At 39.6% G+C, this 13,593-nt stretch overlaps 1 protein-coding gene across 2 annotated transcripts in view; it reads left to right on the top strand.

Moving 5' to 3' along the window:
- LOC140923882 (cap-specific mRNA (nucleoside-2'-O-)-methyltransferase 1-like) overlaps nucleotides 1–12,855 on the top strand; it is a 28,923-nt gene extending 16,068 nt beyond the window's left edge. Inside the window, exons 16-26 of one of the 2 annotated variants that reach the window (XM_073373900.1) lie at nucleotides 235–291; nucleotides 653–713; nucleotides 2,754–2,822; nucleotides 3,246–3,380; nucleotides 3,903–4,040; nucleotides 4,640–4,731; nucleotides 5,201–5,269; nucleotides 5,927–5,980; nucleotides 7,658–7,773; nucleotides 9,335–9,443; nucleotides 10,539–12,855. In XM_073373900.1, coding sequence (XP_073230001.1) covers nucleotides 235–291; nucleotides 653–713; nucleotides 2,754–2,822; nucleotides 3,246–3,380; nucleotides 3,903–4,040; nucleotides 4,640–4,731; nucleotides 5,201–5,269; nucleotides 5,927–5,980; nucleotides 7,658–7,773; nucleotides 9,335–9,443; nucleotides 10,539–10,683 — 1,045 coding nt within the window. In that variant the 3' untranslated portion in view covers nucleotides 10,684–12,855. The remainder of the gene's footprint in view (nucleotides 1–234; nucleotides 292–652; nucleotides 714–2,753; nucleotides 2,823–3,245; nucleotides 3,381–3,902; nucleotides 4,041–4,639; nucleotides 4,732–5,200; nucleotides 5,270–5,926; nucleotides 5,981–7,657; nucleotides 7,774–9,334; nucleotides 9,444–10,538) is intronic. The other variant, XM_073373901.1, reaches the window with a different exon arrangement.
- The last annotated feature ends 738 nt before the right edge of the window (nucleotides 12,856–13,593 follow it).

Consider the following 13,593-nt stretch of genomic DNA (forward strand, 5'->3'; position numbering starts at 1 on the left):
GTGTGAGATTATGGAAAATAAACCACTCGGGTCCCGGATGTAGTTTTTATGAATTTTACGAGTGGTATATTTTCCAGTAAAACACTCACGTCTATATAATAAAGGGGATTATTCGTAAATAGTCAATGAACTTATTGTGTGATCTGTTTATGAAAGTGGAAAAGTTAGAAGAGAAATTATGTTTCCGCTCTTGGTCTGGTCTTTTTGAAATTCTAAAAATCTAATCTGCTATAGGATAGGGAAGGTGCAAGCAAATTCCCTCAAGAAACTGAGAGCCTACGTCCAAGACACGTAAGTTAAAATGTTGTGGAACTATTACATGAATGTATGCATTTTTGCCAAACTAAGGCTGCTGTAGCTTGTCATGCATGTGTTCTGTCACGCGTTCTTTCCCCACGTGGGTAAGGAACACGTGGCGAAGCCCTAAGAACTTCTTCGAGGGAGGTCAGGGCTGCTGCATCATACACAAACGTTTTATGGGCTCGTCACGCAACGGGGACGAATACGTTAAGTTGTATTTCAAGTGGCACTAAATCGTTATGACGCTGCCCCTTAATAATTTTATTAATTTTATTACTTATGACGCGCAAATTCGCCTATCTATATGATCGATCAAACGCGCGTCCATTCGATTATTACTTTACTTTTTCAGCACGTTAATGGGTCATTATGATCAAGGGGAAGTGAAGAAAAGATGTTTGGAGACTTGGAAGGTCAGTTTTTTTACTCCTGTAGAGTAATACAAACGCTAATGCTAGCAAAGCACTGTTATTAAAATTTAAAAAATTATCATCCAAGGGAAAATGCTTTGACTTAAACAAATTCTCCCAACTAATTCTTTAAGGAATTGTATGGAGATCATTTTGGAGAAATTGTACGTGGATAATGGGGCTTAGAGGTTACACCCCACCATGATAATTCCACATAAGAATCCCTAGTTCTCAAGCGGGTTAATAAAATAAAACGCTGAAGGCAAAAAGTTATCTCTTTAATTTGGAGCGATTTTCGTATGACCTTAAAAAATGGTTTCGGTAAGTGTTCGTTATTTGTTTCATAAGCCAATGGATGAACAGATCAAAACATGGACTCTTCGTTTTCCCGCCAAAGAAAACACTACATGTAATATGGAGAAGGCATCGTTCGATTGGCCAATAGTGTTGCCGTATGACGTCAAAGTGAGGTATCGATTGACTTCTAGAAAGTTCTTCGGGCATGAAGTTTCAGTGCTCGACTTTCAGAAAAAAATCTTGGGGCCAACTGGCCCCCAAGTTTTCATTTTTGGTCGCCAGAACAAGTATTCTAGTCGCCAAAAATTATATTTAAGAACTAATGGGATAAAATAAACTTAACATCTTTAACTTAGCCTTAACAGAAAATGAATGGTTTAGACTTCCTTTGAACTTTCTTTCGAATGGTTTTCGCTGACGCTCGATTACCAGTCGGTGTTCTGTAAAATGAATCCGCACTCAAGCGTAAATCTCCTCAAACAGGTATTCAAGCTTAAGGTTCAGGAAATGGAATACACATTAAAAAAACAAAATTTAGGAATCACAAAAAAACTTATTTGGGTTATGAAAGAACAAAATCTGCAAAATTTGTTTTGCGTCCCATGTATTTGCATGTTCAGAACTGTACATCGGTGAAACTTCATCTATTGCGCGGTTGCCTAACACGTGATCGAAAGTCTCCAGAAAGACCAGAAAGAGGAAACGTTGCTAATGTTTTCGGGCAAAGAAGTTGATTTCGCGAGAAGTCTGTTAGACAAACAGCATGACTTCAACTTTACTTAATTAGAAGTCAATAAAATACGGCAGAGCTTTTATTTGCGTCGTCATGCTCAACAGAAATTTGCGTAAAGTTGTTTACAAGAATTGCGAAGCTCTAGAAGTAAGCGCCGTTCGTTCTCGATTAGCTTCGATTAGCTTGAGCTTTTATCAGACTAATCTATTATCGAGTCCGCAATCGAGATACATGTTCGACATAAAGAAATTGTTTTAAATATCGATGCGCTTAAAGTCATGCCCGGAGAAACACGGGACGATCTGTTGAGAATTGCGATCGATTTGTCCGAGAGTCGATTAAAGTCTTCCGTCGAATTCATTCATTTCACAATCCTCTTTCAAGTAAACGTAGATTAGAGTGTTGGAAGAAATCGTTGAAGCCTTTAGACAAATCGTTAAAACGTTTAGACAAACCGTTAGAGCGTTTGGGCAAAACGTTAGAGCGTTAGAAAAACCGTTAGCTATCCGTTAGTTGTGTAAAGGGTAACAAATTATCATTAGTGTACGTTTACCCAAAGAAGAAAGTCACCTATCTTGGGGGCCAGGTTGGCGACCAGGCGTGAAAATTTAGTCGCCACTGAGTAAAAGCTGGTCGCATTGGCGACCCCACAGGTCGCAACGTCGAGCCCTGAATTTTTCAGCCGAGCGTTCGCTTAACCAACCAAAACCCACGCGCGTTTGTATCCGTTCGACAAACCAATCAAATCGCTCTATTTCCGTTCGTTTGTTGTTTCTGTTTTGTTCGCACGTTTTCATTTCAAGGTCATACGAAAATCGCTCTAATGTCTGCTAAATTGAGAAGAAACTGGAACACCTGATTTCAATTTTATGTTAGTCCAGTAATCTCCTACACACTCGTTATTTGAGGTAGAGCGTATTGTACAGTTGTAACTCGCTAAATTACAACTCTTGACACAAGACAAACATGACTTTATATTTTGTTCCTATTAACGTACATGATGTGTCCTTTAGATCCCTGAAAAGGCTCGTGCAGCTCCTAAAAACTCTGATCCAGATGTGAAATTTGATGAGCTATGGAAGGTAGGTTAAGTGATTGTCACATTTTATTGGCATGAGCATCAATTCCCATTGCTTAGTGGTTTCATGTGTAATGGTCACACCATAGGATTTCCTCCACGGACATAAAAGTTAGAACCACCTTGTACAGCATAATAAAAAGAACTACAGGAAAGTACTGCTCATTAGCGTTAATTTGAATGGTCACACCAATGGATTTCATCCACAGGCTCCGCAAAAGTTAGAACAACCTTTGCGGCATAATAAATAGTACCGCAGGAAAGTACTACTCAGTAGCTTTCATTTGAATGGTAACACCATAGGGTTTCATCCACAGACGGTTTTGTTTGTTACTCAAAATTTTCCCGTGAGCTTTGTGGAATAGCTGAACAGCAGGTTAAAAGGATTGCAAAGGTTTATGCAGCGCTGTTCTTCTTTTCCTTTCAGGGAGTTGATGATGACCATTGTTTCGATTCTGAACCTACGACGCTGACTTCTAAGAACATCCAGAATCTTAAATGCTTGTACAACTACAAATGCTTTGTGTCTGGAGGAGAAAGGTGGTTCTTTATGGGCCTTGGGGTAAGTGTCTGTACATTCAAGGTCACTGGTTACTGTAGATTACTGGTTAAGGTTTACTTTACATAAAGGTGATGCTTATAGAGTGTTTTCACTCACGTGGCCAGCGTCTATGCAAATTTATTGGAACAAAAGAAATCGTTTGCATAATAAAAGAGTTCAACTCCGACTGGACTGGTTTGGGACACCAACATGGCCGCTGTTTCATTGTTTTGGGACATCAAAACGTCATGTGAAAACACTCTATATGCCACAGAAATGCAAGCAACTCAGAATTTAGGGACCTCATATTGGACACAATTATTTGTAACACGTTTGACAAAATTTCTTGCGTTTACCTGAGGATTAGGGTTAGGCGACACTTCGTTATGTCCATCATAAAGAGCATGAATCTCATTAGCTTGCAATCCTGGGCATATCTGTACATGAGCGTGGTGGCCTGGTTACGGGTTCTCCCTACCGGAAGTAAGTCGGCCAGACGTATCGTGAAGGAAGTGAGATTAACTGCTGACAAATTTGTTTCAGCGCAGTAATATCTACAAGTGGGATGGTAAACCAAACTATCGCAGTGCAACAAGGTGGCACAAGCTAGAGAATTTCCACTTGGAACTCCCACGTGATACATTGATAGAAGTCGAAATAGTCCAAGAACTCAGGGGGGAGGTGAGTGTATAATAAGGACAAGGTGACGTGCGAATAAGCTCTCTGGTCCTCGGGGGAGGGGTCCTGGGGCAGTTTGCTCACACGGTCAGGATAAGGTTTATATTCCAGGGAATAGGTGACACGATCGTTCTTATTTGCTTGTACGTTTTTTTGCTCCAAAGTAGCTTACTTGATATCCTTAGGAAATGTGATCCGGGGGGGTACTTCCTAGTAATGGACTAATTTGGACGTGCTGATTGATGAGGCCACGTTCACGACCGGATTGACTGTACTGGGGTTACGTTTTCAATAGAGTTACGAGAATGGGAGTTTGTTGCTAAAAAGATTCTGGTAAGTGGGGATTTAAGAAAATGCGTCCATTTATTTAAGAACGACCCAGTTAAAAGGTTTTATGAGGAAGATGCATAGCCTGCGAGTACAGCCGTTTCTCCTCAACCCGGGTGGGAAAAGGTTGTGACAAGATGTTTGGTGTTCCGTGTTGTATCAGCTTCAGAGGCCTTACAAGAGAGTTTTACTCTTTGAAGATGATACAAACCGTAAAGCAACAGTGTGCAATAAAATTGATGTTAATTTTGCTTTCTGCTCGTTTCTCTCAACAGGGGAAGGGCCAGAGAAGGTCAGCTGCGGTTCATATTGTGGATGCCGTAATACTTGGAGGCAAAGACGTGCGAAACTTGCACTACAGTGAGAGGTAATTTATCTTCTCTCCCTCAAGTGCAGGCCAAAGTGAAAAAAATAGTACCTTGAAAACTGAAAAAGTAAAGCCAAAGAGGGTTTATTTAAATGGTCACAGCGCAGGATTTTGTCCACAGACTTATAAGTAAGAACCACCTAACAAGACTATATCATTTACTTTGGGAGTAACAGCGTTAACAGTACTCAACAAGCAGTGATCATTGGTTGATGCACTTTTGACGTTCGCCTGATTTTGTGGTTATCTTAGAGCAGAACACTAGCGCTGGTCTTTTTTTCTATTCTCCGTTTAAGAAACGAGACGTCAACTTTCGCGCAGACTTCTGCGAATGTTACTGGCTACAGGAAAAAAATTGCCAATGGCTTATCGGTGCGTCCCCAGTAACGATTCCAGAAATAACAAGTAGAATGCCGTACTTTCGTCAATATTGTTTTCCTGCCTAATTTGTTATCGGGTTATCTTGTAGAATGGCAAAGGCGGGTTTGCTTGTGAAGGCAGTCAACAAACCTACTTGCCAAGGAATGGTACCACTAAGGTAAAGAGACACACTCGTCAGGGATTTGTTGCCTCCTGATTACCTCCCTCCTCACCCCCACCCCTGCATTTGTCCGTAACTTAAACGGAAGCGGAAGTAGAAGAACAAACCAAACGTCTTCCCGGGATCGAGTTTTGTTTGGTGTATTCTTCCAGTCCTGTTTGCGTCTTCGTCTATCTATAGTTGTCACTGGATTGCAAGCGATGGGCTTAACAAGCAACTTTACAGCTTCAAAATGACAAGTCTATTTAAAAACCCTTTTTCGTGCTTTTACAATAAGTTGTCTACGCTAGAACAAACAAACTCCTGTTACCATGATTACCACTCCCCACTCTACAAACGAAAAGGAAACTGGGAAAAGTTAGCTTCCGCAAAGACTTTTGGGAATGTTACTAGGGAGGGAAAAAATTGGCCAATAGCTGACCGGCGTGGCCCTAGTAACAATCCCAGAATCAATTGCGAGACACATTTCAGTTCCAGTCCCCCTCTAGTCCCTAAGTGGCCAAAGCTTAATTTTCCCTAGATCAGCACAGAGCTTCGACCTTCTTTAAGGCTCATACACGTCCTCAGTGAAAACCCTTTTGTATGATGCACTCATTCAGTCTCTTCGATTCTATTCATTCATCATTTTAATATAAAGAAAATGTTTCATTTTAGGCTCAAACATATTTTTCGTGTGGACAGTAGTTCACTTAAAGAAATTTTCACCAGGTTAGTTTCTTTTTTGTTGCTTCGTCGCTTAGATTAATCTGAGTTAAATGTTGACAACGACATTTACTAAAGTTCTACTTGGGAAAATTGCCATGGTCCAGTAGAATCACTTCAGTTCCTCTAGCAATTTCAAGTCGGGTCCTTATCTTATTGGTAGCAACCATATCTTTGAGCAGGATTTCTACAGAGTCTTTCAAGAACGTCCATAAGGTTCAACTGTAGCTCGGTTATGAACCTTTTCACTCCCGAAGATGACCAAAGTCACACTTCAGCGAAGTTTTCAAATTTTATTTTGTAAAGTGCAGAAAAGCAAATAGTTCGGCGTGAAAGAACTGCTCAGTAGCTTTTATTTGAATGGTCACACCATAAGATTTCATCCACAGACTCAAAAGACAGCATAATAAATAGTACCACAGGAGAGAACTGCTCAGTAGCTTTCGTTTGAGTGGTTTTACCATAGGATTTCATCCAGAGACTCAAAAGTAAGAACCACGTTGTACCGCATAATAAACAGTACCACAGGAAGGTACTGCTCAGTAGCTTTCATTTGAATGGTCACACCATAGGATTTCATCCACAGACTCAAAACTTAGAACCACGTTGTACAGCATAATAAACAGTACCACAGGAAAGTACTGCTCAGTAGCTTTCATTTGAATGGTCACACCATGGGATTTCATCCACAGACTCAAAAGTTAGAACCACGTTGTACAGCATAATAAACAGTACCACAGGAAAGTACTGCTCAGTAGCTTACATTTGAATGGTCACACCATGGGATTTCATCCACAGACTCAAAAGTTAGAACCACGTTGTACAGCATAATAAACAGTACCACAGGAAAGTACTGCTCAGTAGCTTTCATTTGAATGGTCACACTATAGGATTTCATCCACAGACGCAAAAGTTAGAATCACCTTGTACAGCATAATAAACAGTACCACAGGAAAGTACTGCTCAGTAGCTTTCATTTGAATGGTCACACTATAGGATTTCATCCACAGACGCAAAAGTTAGAATCACCTTGTACAGCATAATAAACAGTACCACAGGAAAGTACTGCTCAGTAGCTTACATTTGAATGGTCACACCATAGGATTTCATCCACAGACTCAAAAGTTAGAACCACGTTGTACAGCATAATAAACAGTACCACAGGAAAGTACTGCTCAGTAGCTTACATTTGAATGGTCACACCATGGGATTTCATCCACAGACTCAAAAGTTAGAACCACGTTGTACAGCATAATAAACAGTACCACAGGAAAGTACTGCTCAGTAGCTTACATTTGAATGGTCACACCATAGGATTTCATCCACAGACTCAAAAGTTAGAACCACGTTGTACAGCATAATAAACAGTACCACAGGAAAGTACTGCTCAGTAGCTTACATTTGAATGGTCACACCATGGGATTTCATCCACAGACTCAAAAGTTAGAACTACCTTGTACAGCATAATAAACAGTACCACAGGAAAGTACTGCTCAGTAGCTTTCATTTGAGTGGTAACACCATAGCATTTTGTCCATAGTCTCAAAAGTTAGAACCACGTTACCCGACTCCTTCAGTTTATTCACCCTGGAAGTGGAAGAGTTAACAGAGCTCAACAAGCAATGTTTTTTTGTCGACAAAAATTTGGACGTTCGGTTGATTTTGTGTTTACTGATATTATAGCAGAATTGACATGAAAGTTGTGAAAGGAAAAAGTAGGGAGCCCAGAGAGTGCTTTATGTTGGAGGATGGCAGGCATCTTCTTCCCAAAGGGATATTTTTCATTAAACGAATTCAAGGTAAATGTATTGAAATTTGCATTTACCCTTCAAGTCCCAATGGTGACCAACATCAATTTTCTCCTAACGATATCCATACCTTGTCAAGAGATTATGTTATGAGAATTAATGAAATGATCATTAACCCTTTCACTGCCAAATGTAGCCAAAGGCAAATGACGACCAAGTTTGCAAATTTTCTCTTGTAAAAACCAAATAGCACCATGTAAAAGTACAGGCAGAGAGCTTTCATGTGAATGGTCACATCATAGGATTTCGTCCACACACTCAAAAGTTAGAGCCATCATACAAAACTCTATCAAACTCTGGCAAAGAGAAAATTCTTTGATCTTTTATCAAATTCTCTCAACTAATTCTTAAAGGAAATGTATAACGATCAGTTTGGAGAATTTGTGTGTGGATATTGGGGCATAAAGGGTTAACTTAAGCAATCTCGTTCCCAGAAGCTGCAATCCTTTTGGTCAGAAGGGTAACGAAGGTCTGGGAACGAGACTGCCTCTTTAGTTCCTCACGAAAGTATGAAAATTAAACGTTAGAAACGCGCATCAAAAAAAATATATTTAGAGCTGGTGGAAATTCTTTGTATGTATTTTCACAAGTACTGAATTGATTTCTTGATGTCTTTCTGTGTCGCAGAAGAAACGCGTAGTCGCGCAAATCAAAATATTATGGTCTATTACTTATATGCGTGCGTGTGTGAATCCAATTTGGGGTTTCAAGTTCCATTTCTAATTTCTTTTGGAACTATGTGTAAACATTCAAATTATCGAAAGAAAGAGTCAAGGTACTCTTTGAATTTTTAGCCTTTCGTGCTACCCCAGAACGTCACACAAACGCGTGAATGTCGCTTTGCAGAAACACTGTTGCCGAGAAACAGAAAATGTTGTCTTTGTTTCTCTCTTGGACATTGTGTTTTTGCACCAAACGTTTCCCTGGTTGCGTGCCAAGGAAACAATGTTGGCTGAAATTCAAGATGTTTGTCGATATCAAAACAATTGACGTCAATGGTTTTTACAGTGCGTAACGCTAACTAGTTAGAGGGAAAACTACGTTGTGTAAATTATATGAGGTGTCCGAAGGGGGTACGGTCCATGGGATCTAATGATAACCGATGTAGGCAGTTATAGTTACGGCAGAAGGCTCGGTTGCTCAGCTGTTTGACCGAGCTGGAAAAAATGACGGAAGGTTTCACACGTTATGCGAAGAAAAATAGCCGAAATACTGCCTTGAAACCTAGCGAAAATGGAAAAAATACCACTCAAAGGATGACAACTGCTGTTTGAAGAAAATTTGTGAGAGGAAAAATCCCTTCGTAACCTGAAACTGCCGAGGAACACGGGCAAACGCTTTGAAGACAGGAGAGGTAAGCATTTCTTGTTGAAGTTGAAAATATTTGAATGAATATAATAAAACAATCATTAGACTCGGCTCGTTATGATATGAAGAATTTTGCCGGTCGATGAGGGTGTTATGGGCTTCTTGATCTGCATTATTCTTTATGTCATACGACAGCCAAATCCAATAATTGCTAATTAAAACGTTCGATTTTCTTGCTCTGTAGAGCCTTGGACTTACGCACACAGTCGTTCAGCCAAACGTTTGTATTTCTTCAACAAAGACACAAATGAGTCGGTGTTTGAAAGCCCACGAGACTCTGCGGCTTCATTCAAGTAGGTGGTCTTTTCAGCTTGTATATAATTTTGAGCAGACGTGTACAGTGACCATATTTGGAGAGCATGGTATATGGCTCATATACCATGATGGCTAAGCCAATCAGAGCTCTAGAATTACATTATCCAACGATTCAGTTTTATGAACCGAACCTAAGTGGGATTGTTGTTCTAGTATTTACCAATTCAGTTAGATAGAATTGAAAAAGGTACTTTTGTGGATACTTAGTAAGACCTTTGTTTATTGAAAGTGTATGGATTTTATTTCGTCGAGTGCATTTTTAAGATTGTGCTGCAAATTCAGTAAGAAAACGATTTTCTACCTGCCAGTTAACACCGACCAGCCAAGTCGCTTTCGTGATACTTGTTGTTACAGCTGCTTCATTTGTCGCTATAATGTCGTCTTCCGAAACTGTCACGAAACGGGACGCCATATTGATTCCTGTTCCAAAACAATGAATTGCCAAGGATGTTTCGAATTACGGGAGCCTATCAGAACGCTGGAAAATCGCGCTCCGCCTATTTGGCAAATACTAAATCTGTCTATTTTTCCTGGTTGATGTTTTATTTTTTCGAGAAAATCGCGGCTTGGAACGTAGCCATGTTTCATCAGATTTAAAGGGGCTGTGTCACGGCAGTCCAGTTCGATTGTTTAATTTTGCCAATTGCTAGCCCTCAATCGCTATGGAACTTAAAGTAAGCTAGGAAATTACAAGGAAATGACAAAATCAGAGAGATGTCTCCTGAGCATTATTTTTGAAGTTGCAAACAGCAGAGATCAACTTTGAAAAACTGTTAGGCTGAACAGTTTTCAAAAACCCTAATTTCAATCCGTTTCAATCTTCAGCAGTTTTGCCCATCCGTGGCATCTGTTGTATCTGTTGTGTTACTTTAACCTTCCTTTAATGTTTTAAGCGGTTATTTTTGCGTTTCTCTTAATTTAACGGGCGTTTTGTAATCACCTAATTTGGCTGAATTTCGTGACACAGCTCCTTTAAAGGCACTTATACTAACTAAGCGTTAGCATTGCTTTCTCTGTCTGTTTGATCAATGAATTTTTAAAGTTTTTAATGATCTGTCTCGTTCTCAAAACAGGTCATCGCTTGGAACTCGCTACTTTTGGCCGTGGGAAGCTGATGAGTCGAAGAAAGATGAAGAAAACCGAGTGGATCGGGAAAGACTTATAGAGTTTTTTACCACGGCGCAGAACAATTTTCTAAGTGGTCCACCTAGAAAGTGAGTTGCTGTCTGGCTTAAAACTATTTTACCAACAGTTTTATACGGTCTCCAGTTGTACTTGGGAAGTAATCTCGTCATTCGTTTGATCTGCATTGCTGCACCTTTCTCACGCCATTACAGCCAGCTGCGTAGTACTAGAACGACTGTTTTTCACACGGTAGGATACCCGCGAAATGAATTGGTTCGAGTTATTGTGATTGGTTGACTGGGTTGTTGCGTTAGCCACGATTGGCTAGCATAATCAGGCACCAGCATGTTTTCCTGCGTCACCTACATTTATTTTTTTTCAAGCTCTGATTGCTCACTGGACTGTCTACCTCTGCTGTGACTGGCCAGCGAAGGCGAACTCTAGTACCTGTTTTCCCGCGTTTGGCCGCGGCTGCGTGCATAATGTATCAAGTCCAGATTGGATCTTGGGATTATCATTCTCTTCTGTGATTGGCCAGTAAGCCAGCATGCTTCAGATCAAAATTCAATAACAATCGTAGAACTCATTTTGTAAAATACTATCATTAAGAGGAAGAACTGCTCTGTACAAAAAAAGGAAGGCTCTGTACAGAAAAAAGGAAAGAAAGAAAAGAAAACAGGAACGTATACAAGCTCATACCCTATTTCATAAGTGAAAATAAGAAAGCTTCGACTGAAATTACGCCATGTTATACTAGTACATGAGAAATTTCTGCAATTTGATTGGCTTAGAGCAGTGGTATTTCAGCTTAATTTGAAATACCTAAATGTGAAAATTACAAACCTTTTGTTGGTAGTAGTATAAACAAATAATAGCATGATTTGTACGTGATATTTGGCATAAATACAACTCGTGATATTTCAAAATTGTCTCAAATTTCACTCGCCTAACGGCTCGTGAAATTACGTATAACAATTTTGAAATATCACTCGTGGTATTTATGCCAAATATCACTACAAATCATGCTATTACCTATACAAATCTTGCGGCGCTATAATCGCACATTGTTGAACTATAGAAACAATTTGCAATTACGAAATGCAAGAAATTTGTTGAAAATAGAGGTATTGGACGATCTTGAAATGTTTCCAGGTCAGTATCTAAAAGCGACTTAATAATAGAACAACTTTACCAAGTCGTACTTGTTCTAAAGAGCAAATAAACACCCATCTTAGTTTTCTTCCTTTTTTCAGACTCATAAAAGGAATTACTGATATATTAAGATGAGAAAAGAGGGGGATTTTCTCGAGGCAAACCAACAAACGTAAGAATCCATTTTAAAAAACGAGTGCGCGCGGAAAGATATGAAGAAGGATCATTCCCTCGTTTTCCCTTCGTACCATTCCCCGCGCGGTTTCTTTTCTCTTCTCCCCAGTCCCCTTGTCACGCAATAGAAAGGAGAAGTGTGACTTCACCTTACTATTGAAGCACATTTTCTGGATCTCAACTATCTCTCTTGACAGAGACGGCAATTTGCATTGTCGAACGATGGAAGAAAAGTAAGGAACACCATTTTGATTCCGAGTGCAATCATGCACACGAAAGTCATACATGTCAAGTTTTTCGTTTTTTCTGCCATATTTGTTTGTTGAGATCCAGGCGACGGCAGCTCAGTTCAGTGTATTCACACTTGTATATAATATTTACACTGTATATAGTAACGTAGGAATATATTTAACTAATAAGAGAAAAAAAGAAAAGAATGGCTTTAATGTAGAAGTGTACGGTGACCAGAGGAGCATAGCTTTCGAGCTAACCACCGACTAGAAGTACTTAATATGTTCGCTAGGAGCGATGGCAAATATGGACGATGATGTCAAACAGTCATTTTTATGTAGTTAACTTTGAAAGCGGCGAAACTGTTATTTAAAATGTGATTTTACTCTGTTTTTACTCTACTATTGTCAATGTTGCGAATTTTCCTAGAGTTGAATTCTTAACCCTTAAAACCCTAATATCAAAATTGAGATTCCCATTTACTGTCCCTATACTTTTTCAATAGAAGTGGTGGGGAGAATTTGTTGAAATATCAATTATATTCTTCTTCCCTGATCATGTACTTAATTCTCATGACCACTCTGTTTTCTAAAGCATTGATATTATAAGAAGAAGTCTCATGCTGATCACTCTTAGGGCTTAAAGGGTTAAGGACTGTATCCAAGTTCATAAAAAGAAAAAGAAAAGATCTTTGTCTTTTGTTTACGTAATGTAATGCACGTTCAGAGTTGTTGTTTTATTCATTAGACCTATTCCTCTTTTGACTTTCTCGTTTCTTTTGACGTCGTCGTTGCCGAAGCTCCCTAAAAAAAACTTTAATAAAGAGAGGGGTGTTTGTATGGGTCACGTGTGACCTCACAAACGTGACCTTAAACGCGTCAGACATATCCGTGCATTGGTGCAAACACCGTCTCTTAGAAATCTCTGTTTTTCTTCGTAATTTGGTGAAATCTCGTGGCCACATCTTGATAACCTTAACCTCACGCACGAAAGAAACGGGGGGTTGGATGTGATGATGACGGTGGAACATTTCAACTTTATTCCTAGCAAGTCCCAAGCTCCTTTCTCAAAGTTCCGAGAGTGAGTCAAGGCCTCACTCTAAAAACCACAGCGGAAGCCCGCACCGAAATCATAAGAAAGAGCGCAGTTATCGTTTGAGATCACCATCAAGCTCGTTTTTGTGGAAGAGATCTGTATCTAAGCGTCAAGAACTTTTAGGATATGTCTTGCACTCTATAACTACTAAACGTCTTCTTATCATCAGAAATTGATCAATTTTCAAAGCTTTTGGCTTAAGGAAATGTCGCATCATGTTCGTGCAGGGACGGCAAAGAAATTTTCTAAAAAGTGTGCTGTACGTGCAAAGTCTTTTTTCTTTTTGTATCAAAAAGTGTGATGCATTATTGTATTTTGGACGTTCTCGTTGCGATCACTGTCATCGTTGCT

The sequence above is a fragment of the Porites lutea genome, chromosome 14 (assembly GCF_958299795.1).
Source record: "Porites lutea chromosome 14, jaPorLute2.1, whole genome shotgun sequence".
Lineage (NCBI taxonomy): Eukaryota > Metazoa > Cnidaria > Anthozoa > Scleractinia > Poritidae > Porites > Porites lutea.